This window comes from Cygnus olor, chromosome 2, assembly GCF_009769625.2.
Source record: "Cygnus olor isolate bCygOlo1 chromosome 2, bCygOlo1.pri.v2, whole genome shotgun sequence".
NCBI lineage: Eukaryota > Metazoa > Chordata > Aves > Anseriformes > Anatidae > Cygnus > Cygnus olor.
In genome coordinates, this window is record NC_049170.1 from 5,238,699 (window position 1) to 5,256,084 (window position 17,386).

The 17,386-nt window shown below is 39.7% G+C and overlaps 1 protein-coding gene across 12 annotated transcripts in view; it reads left to right on the forward strand.

The window, feature by feature from the left end:
• Positions 1 to 17,386, forward strand: part of CTDSPL (CTD small phosphatase like) — an 80,671-nt gene that overhangs the window by 47,506 nt on the left and 15,779 nt on the right. For 8 of the 12 annotated variants that reach the window (XM_040545751.1, XM_040545747.1, XM_040545741.1 and 5 more), the window contains exons 3-5: positions 4,245 to 4,277; positions 10,820 to 10,921; positions 15,927 to 15,983. In XM_040545751.1, the coding sequence (XP_040401685.1) occupies positions 4,245 to 4,277; positions 10,820 to 10,921; positions 15,927 to 15,983 (192 nt within the window). The remainder of the gene's footprint in view (positions 1 to 4,244; positions 4,278 to 10,819; positions 10,922 to 15,926; positions 15,984 to 17,386) is intronic. The other 4 variants (XM_040545753.1, XM_040545749.1, XM_040545742.1 and 1 more) reach the window with 1 other exon arrangement.

Genomic DNA, 17,386 nt, shown 5'->3' on the forward strand with positions numbered 1-17,386 from the left:
TAGGAAAAAAAAAAAAAAGTTGAAATCAGTGCTTCATTTAGTGTTTTACCAAATAATGTGACTTGATTATGTATGGCAAGTTAAATGGCATGTCACTTCTTCATAGGATTGGAAGAAACACCAAATTGAGCATGGTTTTGAATACAAGAGTTTTACAGCACTGACTTTGCTCCATTAGAAAAGAATAAAAAGCCCAAAAACTTCTTTAAGTATTGAGTTCACTTTCCAAAACCTCTACTCACAGAGCAGCTGCTTGTCCAAGCGTGACTCTAATACTGGAAGTGAATGGTCCGCTCTGTCTCTAAAGTTTCGATACAACATTTTTCAATAATAACTTGTATTTACTGAAACTGTTGTATGCTTGTTTTCCTTAAAATGCGGCAGCTTTTTAATGCAGCCCAAAGATAAGCTCTAAGATGGAATATCTGTTACAGTGGGTATATCAGCCTGTCTGCAGCTCGGGTGCCGAGTCCGATGTGTCATTGGGAGCACACAATGTTCAGCCTCCTGAAATCCTGGCTAATTTTTTCCTGCCTTCTCAGCAGCAGGCAGCTCGCCAAGACCTTCCAGCCAGCTTTTTTAGGGCAGCAGTGTTGGGAGGGAGGCAGCGGTTTTTGTTTTCTTCTGAGCAATCTCAATTTCTGTTCCGCAGCGAGCAGTCTGACTCAAATGTGTAATTGCTGGGCACGCTGCTGGATTAAGTTTTATTCTGGCCAAGTTTGTTACCTGACTTCTGAAGCATCTGCAGGCTTCAAGGAGAGATCTAACCAGGGAAAAGTGGGAAAAGTTCGGTGCAAACGGGCTCTCTTCCCTCCCCTTTCAGTCCTGGTGGCTGAGGAGCTCTGGCGCCTCTCGGCACTCGGCCATTTCTCCCACAGCCCAGTTCCACTGCAGTAATCTCTGCTTTTCTTTCACAGTTGGGTACAGATCGGGCACATGGCTCGTGTTCAGCAAGATGAAGCATGAATGAGGAAAGGGCTTTTTTATACTTGCTGGATTAGGGGAGAAGGTCTTGATCCGCTCTCAATGGGGAAGAAGACGGAATTAGAAGAAAGTTTATTCTGGGGGCAGCAGCTGCCCCTGCTGCTTTCCCTGTTACAGGGGAGAAGCCAGAAAGGTCAAGTCCTTGAATTTCCACCTCAGCCATCCCAACCACTACAAACGTTAGGTGTCTTTCTCCCCACTGCTTTCTGCTGCAGGGTGCTGCCATCTCCAAGGAGATGCTGGAAAACTGTTTTGATGACCTATTGTCATGTCTCTGACACTTCTGCTTTAGGGATCGCTATTTGTAACACACGTGAAAGTGCAGGGCAAAGGATCTTCTCTGTCCCACGTGAATATGGTTCAACTGAGTGAGAAAAACAGAGCTTGTAGGGAATGTGTTCTTTAGATCTGAAGTAGTATCTGCTTCATCCAGAAGACGTAAAGGAGCAAGATGTGTGTGGACTCTGATGGGGAGACCTATCAGCACGCTTGCTGAACAGATGTGGAACCAGTCTCATTCCCCAGTGTGGAAGAAGATAAGTGAGATAAATAAAAATAGCATTACTTTTTTCTTCTGCTTAACCCTTGCTATCAGAGCTGGAAACTCCTACTGTCTGATTCCACCGGTCGTCATCAGCGTGCAGTATGATGAATCTATTTAGAAAATAAGAAAATCTCCACACAGATACGTTTGGTTTGTCTTTCTCTGCCTCTTCATTCGGACCTTGTCCTTTGCCTTCCAAAAGTCTTCTATATTAAGAGAGAAAGCTCCGTGATCCAAGTCAGTGAAAGATTCAAATAGGTTAAGGATGGTAATATATTAACTATCAACAGCCTAGCATAAACTTGGGTTGAAGAAATCAATATGATGAATTGTTCATTTGATCAGCTTCTTCTATGAATAGGTTGTTCTTTAAAACAAAACGTCTCCTTGTCTTTGAACGCAGACTGTTCTCAAACAAGCAAAATACTGTAGTTTGTCGCTTGACAGTCATCGATCCCCTGTGCTACCTTAGCACTGCATCTCAAACTGAAACTACATGGCTCAGGGAAAGGGTGAGATTTATCACCGCATGTATCGTGACACGAAAAACACAGATTTCAGTGGCTGGACAAATCAGTTACTGGATATCTTAGTTACACAATGGGAGAATTTTGGCATTTCAAGGGCTTTGTCCTATTACCAGCATCAGAAGCTCATGGAAAGACTTCAGCAAATGCAGTCATCTGTCATCTATTTCAAACGACAGCATTATGACCTACTTCCCTTCCTGTTCCAAGGCATCAGGAAATGAGGCAGGACATTTTTTAAAGTTTCCCACAGCAGTTTTGTTTTTAAAAAGCATTTGTTCATGGCCATTTACACTTTACCGGCAGACTCTTAGATCTATCTCTGTGCTTGTTTTTCCAAGTGTCGTCATAACCATTTTGATTTTTGTATATGTACTTCTAGTGTTCCATCTAGGGAATTCAATTGTTTTCCTCAAGAACTTTATGATATAATAAATTCTGCAAGAAAAATACAGCAAAGAGTGATTCAAGGGCTTTATCAACTTGATTCTAGATTCTCATGGAAGGCAGGCTTATAGTAACACCGTAGAGTGCAGCTCTTGTTTCACGAGATTGCCAAAACAAAAAGCAAGTTACATCACCACAAGTGCCTCTGGGAGTTTGTGGGAAAACCTGATGTGATACACGGCTATTTTTGTGCCCACAGTTAAGATAATCTTTTACCGTATGCCTCTACCTCTCATACTGCTTTATCTGTTGACAGAAGAGAAGCCCCAGTTGTATTTTAGTCTAACAGTGAGTGAAGGAAAAAAAAAACAACAACAAAACAACCCTCAGGTTCGCATACATAACCATATCCTTGATAACGGTCTGATCCCAGGCCAGCTGATCTGACTGGCACCTGCTCACATTCACTCCTTTCTCAAATGGCATGTGAACTCAAGATGGCGTCCTACTCTGTGGATATATGTGCATGTGCTGAATTACTTTTTTCTTTTTTTTCTTCTGTAGTTATCTTGAGGAAAGTTCGAATTAACTAATCTTATTGTTTGCCTTTTTTTTTTTCAAGTCAGGTGCTTTTTACTAAAGGAAACATTTTGATAGTTCACCTAGTGTCTGTCTGTTCTTCAGCTGCTTCAGCAGCTTGTCTGGGATTTGGTCAAAGGTCAATAAAAATCAGCTATTTTAGCAATAAAAGGTACGTAAAAATAGCATGGAGTTATTTTCATTTGTCATTCATATTTTTGTTTGTCAACACCGTGAGGTTCCAACACAAGCGAGCACAAGACCTTTTCAGCCGGAAGAGGATGTTCAATGTTGAAAGCAGTCCTTTTGATAAATAGTCTTCTGGTAGTCAGTACCATTGCTTTCCAAGTAATTAGAAAGAAAAAAAATCATTTCTACATAAGCAACAGTTGGTCAGCTTCTTTTTTTATGTGCAGTGCCCACCAGAAAACAAATCTCTTTGAGAGAGAGAGAGAGAGAAATGCATGATTAGAAAACACAATTCCTGCTTCCCACATCTCTTTCATATTAAGTCGATGACCTCGCGATCAACCTTTCTGCATTTGGAGGCTGTAAAAGGAAGTGTCTTTTGCCTTAGTATGTCAGGTCCCTGGATGAGAAGAAAGCGTCAAGTTGGCCAAGGTCCCGACTGTAATCTTGCCTTTTTCCCAGTGCTTCCAAGCACACTGGAAAAAAAATAAGATTATGAGAAGAGCATTGATACTGCTGCCTCTTTCTGGCTGAAGAAAGTGGGATTCCTCGGTTTTGTCATCATCCATCTGTCCATCTTGGCCGTTTTGCTGTTGTTTAATTGAAAATGATGTTTTTTCTGAGGCCGTCATCTCAAGTCAGGTTAACTTCAAGAAGTGGGCTTCTGCCCTGCTACCAAGGTCTGGCTGAGCCTCTTGCTGCTGCTGCTGTGAAACGAGACAGATATACCCATTAGTAGACCTTAAAGCTGAAAAAGTTACAGTAAATACAGGTACTTTCTTATTATCATCTCTTTTAATCATGGCATGGGTTTTACCAGTCCAGTCTCCTACAAATCATGAATAGCGATATACTAACCAATCATTTTAGCAACTAAAATACAAGATCCTGTTTTTATTTTTTTTTACCCTGGTTTCTTGAATACTTTGAACTTTTGGTTTAAAATGTTTGAGTGCTACATTTACTGCTTCAGACCTTTGTTCTACCCTTTAAAAGCCATTACCCTTACAGTGATTTTTTTTCTTTTTCCCCAGGGTGACCAGATGCAGGTCATGCCTATACCAAGTGTATGTATTTTTATCCCTTTTTCTTTTAATAATTTTCATAACTTTTGCTTTGAGTCATCTTATGTTGCAGTCTAACAGGTCTGTTTTGTGTTGCATGTTAACAAAAGGATTTTGTGTTGTCTGCGATGTATACTCAGAGATGAATTGAACTGCACATGTTGTACACGGACTGAAAGAAGAGTTTGGGTTTTATATGGTTTTCATCTTGCACCTCAGTTAAATTTGTTTCTGAAATTTTAGCATTTTAAAAATGCGTGTAGTAGTCTGACAATTGAAGCTGCTTATTTCAATAGTGACAAAAGGTGACTCAGTGGAACATATTTACAAAAAATCCTTCCTCTTATTTTTCCAAATATTCAAGTTGGAAAAGAGGAGGTAGGAGCTCCGTAATTTGTGTCAAAACAAGCCATTTTAGGAAAACAGAGTATGCCGATCTGTACGACCATATCTGTATTACTCTGCTTGTTGGAGATGATGCTCTCATTATCAGCTGTTGGTTTATGGCCCTCAGTATTCCTACTTATCTTTCCTGGATTAACTGTGGAATGCTGTTTGGCATTTGAATTATTTTTCAAACCTAAATAAAAGAACAAGTTCATCAAACAGAACCCTTTAATTTAATGTGGGATAGCCATTTTTGGCCAAAAAGCTGTTCCCTTTCTACTTGTTTTTATGTGGATAAAGACTTAGGCTTTTTGAAAGCTGGAAATACTTTTTGAGCTCCTTTGACTTTTTTTAATACTTTATTGTTGCAGAGTTTTCCAGGAAGTAGCACACCACTGCTGGTGCGTGGAGTTACTGGCACAACCCTCTTTCTGGAGATACTCGGTAGCCCTAAAGATCTGAGTATTCCCAAGATACCATTTTCCCCTCTTTTCCTTGCTTCTCATGTAGCCCAGCATTACAAGGGCTCTTAGAAGAATCCTGTTAGTGCTGCAGGGCTGCAGTGTCAGGAGGCGGTGAAAACTCTGCAGATCGCTTCCCTCCTTTACCCCTTGTAAGAACAGTTAGGATTTACTTTTTGTTCCTTACTTATTATTAACAGCATGATATTACTTCTTATATGGCTAATGCCTACATTTGTGTGCGTGTTGTATACATACACATAGACACATACATAATTTGCATCCCTGCAAGTCTTAAAATAAAAAGTTTCAGGTCTAGGAAGATGCCAATTCCCAAATTTAAAATACTGGTTTCTGAAGTACTCCTCCTTGTACATAGCCACCAGAATCTGATCACGGTAGCTCCTGTACTGGCAGTCATTTGAACATGAAACACGGTCTGGCTGTGATCTGAGCTAGAATAAAACATCACCCAGGAGCGAATGTAAGAGTTCATGCCGAAGACAGTTTTGAAACTACAAATGTGAGTGCAGCTTTGTCAGATACAGACACGAAACCAGAAGCTTTGCTAGAAGTCCGTCTTCGTGATGGTAAAGCAGTGGTCTGCTAGGCTTGGGTGGTGGTAGGAAAATGAAGGATTTGAGAAGGGGGTTCTGGTTTATTTCTTTCTGTTGTTTATTGTGGTTCAGATGTAATTTTGCTGAACTGTATTCCCAGAACCTGAAGGTAGTAAAATTAACTTGTCCTAGTAGTCGTGGCAGACAGCTCTTGGGAGACAGGTGCCTGAATGCACTTGTTCCTCTCCTCCTGGGCCATTTGATGCCTTCTCCCCAGCAGGACACTCAGGAGATGTCAAGGGACTGGCGTTGGGGAGCTTCTCGCTCTCAAAGCTGGTCCAGCAAGCAGCACCGTGTTGGCTTCTAAGTCAAGACCGAAGCACACTGTATATGGAGCAAGTGGAAGGAAAGGAGAGGCAAAGCCAACGTTGTATTTGGAAAAAAAAAAAATGTAGTCCAAAATTAAAGCAGTCCTTCTTGCTGGTCTTACAAGACCTTGTTTGTCCTAAGCACCAAAGCCCAGAGGTTCACTCTGAGATGCTCTGAAATCTGTGGTCAAGACCCAGGCAGGTAGAAGTTCTTGATGCTCTGCTACACGGGGATGTGGGTGAGAAATAGGCTGTTTGAGCTGTGTGCATTATACATACCAGGAGAAAATCCTTTAAACAGAGTGAGGTTGGTCGCAATTAAATTGGACGTTTACTTTTTATAGGGTTCATTGCAAATGTAATCACTTCAAGTGTTTAGAGAATTCTTTAGTGACTCTGAAAAGAGCCCTGACTGCTCTCTACTCATTAAACTTGCAAGTTGAAGCCTCCAGTCAAAGTAAAAGGTTTTCTAGAGTTTTATCATGTGTGTATAGAGTCTGGCAGTCTGCTAGGGTCACCTGTTTGGCCACAAAACGAAGTTTTGATAGGTAAAGTATATCTTTGAATCCAAAAATTGAATCCAGTATTTGCTGTATTAATTGCACTTAATTTAAAAACAAAAAACTTTGTATAACTTATAAAACTGTATGTAAAAAAGATAAAACTTAGTTAGGTATGAGTTTTCACTTGGTTATTGATAGAGATAAGTGCTAATCAGGAAACATTCCAGTTCTTCAGAAAACAGAAACTGTGCAACTTTGGTGTGTTTTTTTTTAAAGGTGAACTTTATTCTGTTTATTATGAAACTGTTTCCAGATAAGGCATAAATTAAACACCAGTGTAACTGATTTTTATTTTTTTTTATAATACCGCAAAATTATTTATTTTTAAGGGTGAAATAAACACAAAACTAGGAAAAAATACCAGCTGACACATGAGCAGAATAGTAATCCCAGGGGTTTTGTGGAAGACTCAATTTCAAAATGTGTTGGCTGTAGCTCAGGATGCCTGTGCTTTCCTGGGCTTTTCTCTGCTTTGTTTGGAAAAGAGTACAGTAGAGATATCAAAGTAAACCCATAGCAACTTCACACATTTTCATTCTTTTGAATGAAGATTTCATTCTTTTCATTTCTTTTGAATGAAAATGTAGATGGAAACACAAAGCAATAGACATGTACTTGCTTAAAAAAAGATGGAAGTATCCTTTTATTTTTTTCCTGTATTTAAAATTGCAGTATGAAGAAGCAGCACTGAAAACAGTCTTCAGAATCCCTGCAGAAGTTAAATCTTAGCATTGGGATATCTGGTTTTCACTTTTCCTTAACTACATTTGGATCATTTCTTGTTTTACCTTTTTCCAGAAGAAAGTTTGTGAACTGCCTGCTTCATAATAATGGCTGGCTTCTCCTGGCAGCGAGGATTTAATGGGGAGCTCTTACCCTCTATTAGTGTTCTGTGCCTACCTGCTGGGAGAAGCTGTTAGCTGCAGAGTACAACAAAAGAGAACTGAAGGGAACCTAAACAGCAAATTAATGTTCTGCATGTAGGCTAGACAACATTTTCAGTACAAAGAGAAATGATTTCTAAATTCTGGTATTTGTTTTTATGGGAAATGTGGGCCTGCAGAGAAGAAGGGTTATGATTGCTTTGTAGAGTAAATTCTTGAGAGGTTTGTGTTGACCAACTCTCAGCTTCAGCCAGAAGTCCTGTTTTCCTGCTCCCCTTCATTTTTTTCTTTTTCTTTAGCCAATAATACACGATTTCCATGGGACTGAAACAGTGCAGCAGTCATTTCACTGCAAGGTCAGCTGAGCTGATCAGCCATGAGACCTGATCCCAAACACTGACAAGTTCAAAACCTTTAACTTATATACAATTTAGTTTTTGTTGGGATTGAAGACCAAGCTAGGACTTAGAGTACTGAGATACCACAGAGTATTTTTCTACTGAATTCTGTGGCAGTCTGTAGTATCTCTTCACCATCAGCTACAATGAAAATCTGTAAATTACAACTCTCCTCAGATGTGCCTCCATCAGTGAGGGTATTGAGTAATGCCATTTTCTGCATAAAAGCTTTGCTACTCTGGAAAATGTGGAAATTTTTTTACATCAGAAGGTTTGAATGGCAAAGCATATGGATTGATATTCTACGTACAAGGCCTGTAAGCCTTAAAAATGTCATCTTGGCTCCAGAGTCACCAGACATTTTGTGGTCTCACAACTTGTGGGCCCTACAGCTTCAGAACAGTTTCCAGGCAGATTATCACATTGAAAATCAGTTTTTAAAGTTGAAGGCAGAAGAGATGCAGCATTTGAAATGGAAAGTGTATTTCTTCTGTCTTCAAATGCGCAAGCAGTTGGCCACGTGTCTTTGAAAACAGGATGAGATGGAATTCAAAACGACCTGCTCTGGTGGGAGACCTTCCCCAGGGCAAACCTGGAGGAATAGGCCTCTTAGATGGAGTCAGGTTGATATATGCACGTTGTCTCCTAAGGTAATAGTGAAAAAGGGGACAAAATACCACGGTAATCAGCATGCCTGTGCAGCTACCTCGGGTAAGCTTGTTCCTCTCACAGCTGCTGCCTTCAAGGTGGCTGAGGAAGAGGGGACTGAGTGCAGGCAAAGAGGTCAGGGCCTCTCACCAAAGTCTTTGTAGCCCCTCGTGTTTGTTCATCCTTTCTCTGATGGCAGCTGTATTAGATTCCAGATAAAGAACAAGGATAACTGTGACCTGACGGTGCTCACATTTTTTCTATACATATTTTTACACGAAAGAAAATCTATTTCCATATATTCTCCATATATATATAATGCAGATTAACTTCACTCAAAAAATCACACTAAATACTAGCAGTCCTAAAAGTATGGAAATGAATGGAGCAATTTTGTTTAAAAAAAAAATAAAGTTTTTGGGGGGATGTCCCTGCCTTTTTCACTTCAAAGACAGGCAAGAAACGTGTATCAAAGCATGGATTCTGAAGAAGATTGTCTTTAAGTGGATGTGATTTTCTTCTGATAAACTTTTAGTCTATTTAGATTGTAAGTATGGATATTTCTTACGATGAAAAATGTAGGTGGAATGCCTTCAAGGTTTTGATGTAGGAGTGAAAAACCTGAATTCTTTAGAACTGGTCCTGGTCTACTGTGCTAGCATGCTGCCGAGCAAGCAAGCCAGGCTGGAGCTCAGGCAGTTGTGGAAGTAATGTATACATGGGACTCTATATCCCAGAAAGGGTGTTGTGTAAATTTTGGTCCCATTAGATCACTGTGATGGATGCACACTTTACAGGCATTAAGCAGCAGTAGTTTTTTCTTAAAGGTCACTGTTAGATGTGCGCTGAGAGGAAATGTATTAAGACAAGTGGCTGTTGTAAGCAAGGCAGCTTCTGTTTTCTTAGCTCCAGAAAGTGATGTTAATTGTAAGGAACTAAATCAGTTTCAGTGAGCCCTCCTATAAATTGCCCGGTAACTTATACTTTATTTAGCTAAGGACTCCTCTGTCTCAGTCCAGAGTCTCATTTGTTAGCTACTTCATTTAAACAAGACCTTGCTAGGCATTGCTGGCCAGTATCTATCAATTTGAGACACCATCCGAAATAAATCGGTGATTAAGGGAGAATCTGTACTTGCTGCTGTGATGTGCTCAGTGGGTATCTTACTCATCCGTTGTCACACTGCTCTCTGCCAAGTGGTGACCTCAGGTCTAGCACCTCAACAAAAGGCTATTGTATCCAGAAGGAACAAAGGACAGGGTGGATGCATCCTCACCAGAGCAACATCATCTGAATAGAACAGATAGAGAGATGGCAAGAGAATGAAGTTAGAGTTCTATGTCCAATTTTTTATATTCTTAATTGATTTAATTTCCTCTCAGTCTCGAGCTTCTCTTTACTGGTGCTTTTCTATAAAACTAGTCCTTTTCCGTAATCAAAAAAGACCTCTTTAAGCCAGCAGTGGTTCAGCTCCAAATGGAGGAGCTCTCTCCATGTCTGTTCTTTCATGAACTAATCAGTGCAGAATCCTAAAATAATGCAAGTCTGCTGCAGATTGGGATGTTCAATTGGGGGTTGAAGACTATGCGACTGCACTGATTTCAGGGGAAAAAAAAAAAAGTCAATTCTTCCTTTATGTAATTGGTACCATTTTTATAAGGGCAGTATGTTGCAGAAGAGCATGGGTTAAGGAGAGCTTTCGTTACTGCAGGCTTAATACCTTGATTCTGAATACTACCCAAGTTTTTGGTCAGCACCCTCGTAAGTAAAAATCAGAGTGGAGATGTGTTCTGGAAGATAAAATCAGTAGTGCTATCTTCCTTTGGGATGGCTTCTCCATTTCAGCATTTTTCGTGGCCACCAGAATTTGTGTAAATGTCCATCGATGTGATGTGGCCAGAAATAGTACTGATGAAGCAGGATGATAACAGCAGCGAATAAAACTGAGGCATTGGAAAGAGGGCCACTGGGAAAATATGTCGTTGTACCAAATGTCCAGTTTTTCACTGTTGTTTTCAATTAGCGATGATGTTTTACCATTTTCATCTCAAGTGCTTTGGAAAACATTCTAAACATTTGAGAAAATAGAAAAAATCTGTATCTGCATTGCATGAGCCATTGATTTCCATATGTGTCCTTGCAGCGAGCCCAGAAATGCATTCAACTTTGAATCACGTATTTCAGTTCCCAATGAGTGACTACTGGAAGAGTAATGTTGGCAGAAGAGTGTCCCTTCAATAGAGGTTTTACATTTTTTTGTTGTCTTCCTCTTTTTTTAGCCACCAGCTAAATACCTCCTGCCAGAACTGACAGCATCAGACTATGGGAAGAAGTGTGTGGTCATTGATTTAGATGAAACTTTAGTGCACAGTTCATTTAAGGTGAGTACATTCGAAAGTGATCTCTTGCACCTTGCCTCTGCCAGGGAGTGCTGTAGGAGCTGTGAAGCCTCTTAGCACATTAACTGGTCTTGCAGGCTCTCCCAGGACGCCTGGTAGTTCTCATTGTTCCTTCTACGATTATTCATCCTAACTTAGTTTTAAGGGGAGTACCACACACACTGCTATTTTTTGATCCTGAGACTGAAACAAGGCTCTGAATGGTCACTAGCTTTGTAGCTTTAGACCGTAACTATCCCAACAAGGACCAGCATCGAACAGGTACAGAACTTGTTGCTCTGACAATACAATTTTGGGTTTTATGTTTAAATGATGCCATAGTTCTGGAGCATGGAGGGAATGGAAATTCAGCACAGCCCTATGCTGGGTAGATAGAGCTCAAACCAGTAGGTTGTGGGCACCAGTGACTGCTGTGCTCCGTTACTGAAGAAGATTGTATCGTGTATCGTGGGGTAAGCAAATGGCAGGCTGCTGTTCTGGTCATAGTAACAGGGTTTAAGTATTCAGCTTTCACAGCAGGAAAGCAAATAGCATTTAGCTGTTGCTGATGAGTCAGTCATCTTGTGAAGCAACTTGTATAACCCTTCACAATTCAGCATGGGGTGGAAGTAGTGGTATTTTTCTATTGTTTAAGTAGGTCTAAAGTTAGAATCAGAGAATTCAGTAATACCCAAATAATAACCTAAATTGGCTCAGAGTACTGGTAGTATTTCTGATTATTAAATGTCAGACATTATAAAAGGAATAGTTTTATACTTTGATACTGGAGAATTTGTAAGAATCAATAGTATTTTTCCTTACTAGCAGCAAGCTAGAGTTAGCACTGAATTCAGTCTTGTAATTCTGATTGCACTCCATTTTTCACTGCTAGCAAAAATCCAGCATTTTAATCCTGCAGTATTTAGTTGCCAGCATTTAAATATGCAAACCATAATTCATGTTGTGGTTGAAATTTGGCAACGCTCTGTCTTTGTTGACTTAAAGAAGACCTTATATGGAGATACTAGAACAAATATTCCTGTGCCTCTAACTGAAACTCAAATTTTTCTCTTTCTTTATTGTGCCTAATAGTATATGCGAATTTGTGGTGGTGTACAGGGGCCTCTTAACGTCAGTGCCAGCTCCCTGTCTGCTGTACCCAGACTGAAGTCGTACTTCAAAATTTTTCAGGGAGATTAGAATCACAGCTGGATAGGGAAGGGAGGGACCATGCCTTCCTAATTAAGTGAGAATCAAAAATAGGAAGGGAAAGCTCAATGTAAAAGTCTAAATTTACATAATACTAAGTCTAATACTTCATTATTTTTATCTGAAATGTAAAACTAGAAGTCTGTTTTCTGTATGCTGTGCTGTGATTTTCTGGTTCTTGAAAGAAAATGAGCTTCCATTTAGGTGGTTAATAATTTTTTAACCATTTTAAAGAAATACATGTTTAATGGTTGACATATTGTAAATCCTTTCTTGTAGGACTGAGGTTTGCCTTTATTGCAGAGCGCTTGCTCAGTGGGCTCGTTTTCAAATTTAATCATCCCATTTATTCGTGTTTGATATTTAATGGGTATTTAAAAGATGTTAAATAGATATTTAAGAAAAAAATCAAAAGATTATTCTGCTTGAACACTGTTCAGTGTTTTCTGCGGGAAAAGAAAACTGCTTTTTTTCTGTGAGGTAAATAACATCGGGAAAATGTTAGAATTTCTGTAGTGTTAGAGTCTTAGGGCTATCGTCACGTTATCTTAATGTGAAGCACTATGATGGGTGTATTTAAGAGAAGAGTAAATGTTGGAGGAAACAGCTGGAGTTGTTCAGTGTCTGGCACTCTGTCCAGTGTGCATCAGTGGTGCTGTTTGGATTTTGTTTCATAAGGGGTACTGAAGTAAGGCCATTGTGGTCATCAAAAATCTGATGGATTTCCAGAAGACCAGGGGTTTTGACACCTATATGCACAGTGCTCTGCCTGAATAATTGTGCAGTTACTTGTAGATGTTTTTCATTAAAATGTGTCTGCTTTACTCAGCCAGGTCCCTACTTAAAAGCTGTAAGAGCATACATAAATTTGTGATTTTCAGTACAAAAGGCTTTATTTAAAACACGTTTTAGAATTCATAATTCTGTTATGAAATAGGCTTCATATTTCAAATGCAGATAATTGGTTTTTTGTGTTTTTTTTTAACACAACCAGAGATGCAGGGTATTTAAAGTACTCCTTTATGAAAGCAGCAACATCTGAAGGAGGGTAATTCTCATCTTTTTATGCCCCTGCATATTTGAAGCTTTAAGAGATATTAGTCTTTTATGTTAAATGCATATTAAAGGAATAAAGTTTGGGGTGCTTTGGCAGGAGTAAAAAAGGAATAGATAGACATTACAGTTATCATTCCCATCATAAAACAATAATAGAAGCAAAAAGTCGTAAATTACTAAATCAAGAAGATGTAAACATTGTCGTGTATAAAATGAATTAAACCACATGCAAGTCTGGAATGTAGTTGTATTCAAAACTGGCTGTGAAACGTTTCTGTAGAACATGTTTAAAACTCTGAAGCTTTTCATTAAACGAAGACAGTTTTAACTGAAGAGAAGAGTTTTAAATGAAAATGCATTGCCTTCCTTCACGGTCTGTCTGTGCAGTTCCCACTTGGGACGTGTACGTGCTTTGTGTAGGCCACCCCGGAAGCCCTTAGCCAGCAAACTCTTGCAGACTCTGCTCTGTCTTCCCATCATGGTGAAGCACAGAACCCCAGTCCATTCTCTTTTCCTTATCGCTTGTGCCAACAGCGCAGCTATGTAGTACCTCAAATACAAGTGGGGGAAGCAAATACGTAGTTAAGAATACTTTGGTTAGCGTTACAAAGTCTTGAGGGTGAGGCTTGTTTGTTGGTAAAAACTGAGTTGTCTAAACAAGATACGCTTTTCTCTGACATGTGGTTGGTAGCTGCTGGTCCCTTTGGTAAGAAAGGTCAGTCACAGCCTTGTTTTTGTCGGTGGGCTTCAAAACCTTTGCAGCTTGCAGTGACCTACTCTTCCTCTGCTGGTACAGGGATTTATCTTGCTTCAGGGAGTCATGCATATAGAAATTACACAAGTGCCTGCAAGTCTCTTCAAAGTATGCACAGGGCTGGCAACCACTTGAAAACTTTGGTGGCTGGGTCTTATTGGAAGTTCATTTGGGTTTCTTTTAAGGTGAAGCTTCAGAACATTTTTATGTACCTGTTCTCTTGCTGTTAGAGATACTGCAGAGGAATACAGTGTCTTTTCTGGCTGAGAGACTCCGTGCAGGTAACAGTTGGAGCTTCTCTTCTATTTTTCAGAGGCAGAAAGCTGGGTATATCTTGATACTTGCTTGGTGGAAGCTAAAGAACAGTCTAGATTGTATCTGCAGGTATTTGAGGAACTCTTTTGCCCCTGCTAGTGCAACAGGTATCAGAAGGGTTGAGTTGTCCAGCATTTGAGGTTTGGTTGCTGATAGTGGTTTATTGGCAGGACCATATTCAGGGTAGCTTCTCGTTTGCTGTCTGACACAGCACGTACGGAAGTCAGAGCAGACCAGCTTCCACAATACTGCTTTACTGAGGGCAGGTCTTGCTCTTGGTATAAATTATTCCAGCTATTTTGCTGACCTCACAGGAAAGTTGTTCGACAGTGGAATTAAAATCAAATTTTGAAAGGGCATCAAAGGGCTGTTTGCAGCTTAATGCTGCAGGATTCTCTTTCCTTCCGTTTTTCTTCGAGCATCTGTTAAGGCTCACCAGTGCGTGAGTTTGCTTCTCAGTCGTCTTAGCTTGTCTGCTTCTCTGCTTTCTTGGCACCCTTCAATGCCCCAAATGGGTTTGAAGGCACTTTTCAGCCTCACCAGTTCTTCAGGGCCACGCTTCTTCGTGGTACTTCAGATGGGTCTTTTGGTTGATCCAGACAACCAGGTGGGAAGGTCTGACGGAGCTGCATGAAGGTGTTCTCCAGCACAAGCTTAGCAATGCCATAGTTCCCAGCCAGAGTACTCCTGGCATTCATTTTAGGCTGTTACCTGTAAAGCATACTGTCTGGTACTCAGTCCCATCAAAATGTGTTTGGTTTTTGGCTGTTCGCAAGCTGTGGGTCGTGGAGTTAGTACAGACTTCAGCCAGGCATGTTCACATCATTTTTTTATCCCAGACATAATGCATGAGCCACACCAAAGGTTTCTACCCAAGTTTGTCCATTTAAACTAGCAAATGTTAACTGCGTGCCCCTCAGTTACCACCACTGCCTAGCCAGGATTAGACTACGTACTCGTAAACTGTCTACAAGGTCATTTTTCTGCCTTCCAAAGTTATTTTCCTAGACTGATAGTTTTTCACGCTAAGTCTTAAGAAAATAGTTGTATCCAACAAGCTAGAAAAATGGATTCTAGGACTTGGCTAGGGTGTGCCTGCTCTTCCTTCAGGATTAAAATGCTGTTTTGCATGATTAGTTAGGGTTAGTATAGCATGTTTTTCAGGTATCGCGTCTTGAGAATCATTTAACTAAATGACTTTAAGTCTTTCCTTTCTGCAGCTCCTGATTCAAATATATCATCTAGGTTCCACTTTTACAGCTGCCTTTATTTTAAATTAATTACTAGTTGATGACCCAGAGTAGAATATGTGGAATTTCAAATGGCGGAATTTCTTTGTGATCATCCACGCAGACTTGATGAAAGAGTTACCCAAATAGATATTTATCCTGGTATACATGCTCAGAAGTAGAGAGGGTTACTCGAGCAGTGAACTTTATTACATTGTATGAAGCTGAAAAATATGAGGGAGGATGGGAACGCAGTATCTGGTGAAGACAGCTGCCTACGAGTTTTGACTTCTGTGTGCAAAGGACACAGACACGGAGTGGATCTGTGCAGTCAGTAGTGCTTATGAATTCCAGAATTAAGTGAACTTTTATTTTATGCCTCTGAAATTTTTCCTGGAATGATTTCATTTTTAAAGTTGATTGATTTTCTTGTCATCTCTTCTAGCCAATTAGCAATGCTGATTTCATCGTTCCTGTTGAGATTGATGGAACCATACATCAGGTAAGCCCTGTTGTTCATTTAACATTGATTTGGTAGCAAAACTATTCTCAGTGTCATGGAGTGTTACCTTTCTGCCTTTGCTATTTTACACCGACTGACTTGGGTTTTTTTTGAAAAACACAAAAGCTGCGCTCTGGAGTGTATCATCCAGGCAAGCATTCACGTTTGATCAGGTATGTAGTTCCCACCAGAGTAGAAATCTCACGAGTTTCCATTTTCACTTTTCCTATTCTCTAGAGTATCTCTCTCAAGACTTCAATACTTAACTCCTGGTCAATTAATTGTAAAACATTTTCAAATGGGAAATGATCTCGTGATGGGTTTTCAAACATTGCTAGACCCAGAAGAAATTACTCTGAATACTGCATTCCCTCCACAGACAAATGGACAGAAGTAGGTCTGAATGTCTGTTACTAGTCCAAATAGCCAATGCTTTGTTAGTGTATAAAGGAGAACAGACGTTTCTTCAATTTTTGTGGCAATTTCTATCCCCTTCCTGTAAGTAATTTAGGTTCCTTTGATTAGGACTCCTTATAAACTTAAGTATCTTTAAAATGGCCAGACAAATTTGCAGTAAGACTAGTTTTTATCTCTTGTTCCTCAAGAACTTTGTACTCTGTGAAATGGTTTTCAGTGAATGCAAAATGCCCGTAATTTGAAAATCAGTCCCCTTTGTGTACCTTAGTTTGGTGTCTTTATTCAGTTGAAATAAATATACAGTACGGTAAGTTTTCCTCTGCAGCCAGATGTTGAAGTTCATGCTGGAGACAGGTCACACCAGTTGCTGGGAAGTTGAGCCTTTCTGATATCTGAAGGTTTCAAATTCCTTGAAACAGCTTTTGTTGGTTGTTGTAGGTTTAAGTTGCAAATCTTCCTGGATGCAATTCAGTGGAGATTTTAAATACTTTGATTTCTGAAATGCTGTCTTTTATATGGATTATTTTTTACTCAGACAAATATGCCGGTATTTTTAGCTTGGAACAATTGATAGATCATTAAGTTAATTCATAATTTTGTTTGATTTCCTGTTATGAAAACTATCCATGTAACTGTCAGTCTTAAAATGATTACTGAATATCAGTCAGTAGTGATAGTTGCTCTGTACTGTGCCTCTTTTATGTAGCAAAAAAATCAATATTTAAGGTACTTTAACCTATAATCTTCACTAGAGCTGAATGTTTAAAATGTGTATGTGATGTTCTGGGAGGTTTGTGTTGCAATAGTGTTTATCCTCATTTGATTTGGACTTTAAATGTGTTTGGTGCTGTAACACAGACATTTTCTCTCCTAAAGCTTTCTGGAACAGTTTTGAAAGGGAATAAAACAGATTGCCTAACAATTTTGAGTTACTTAGGACTGTGATCGCCTAGCTTGTCAATATTAGACATTTATATTTCGAAACA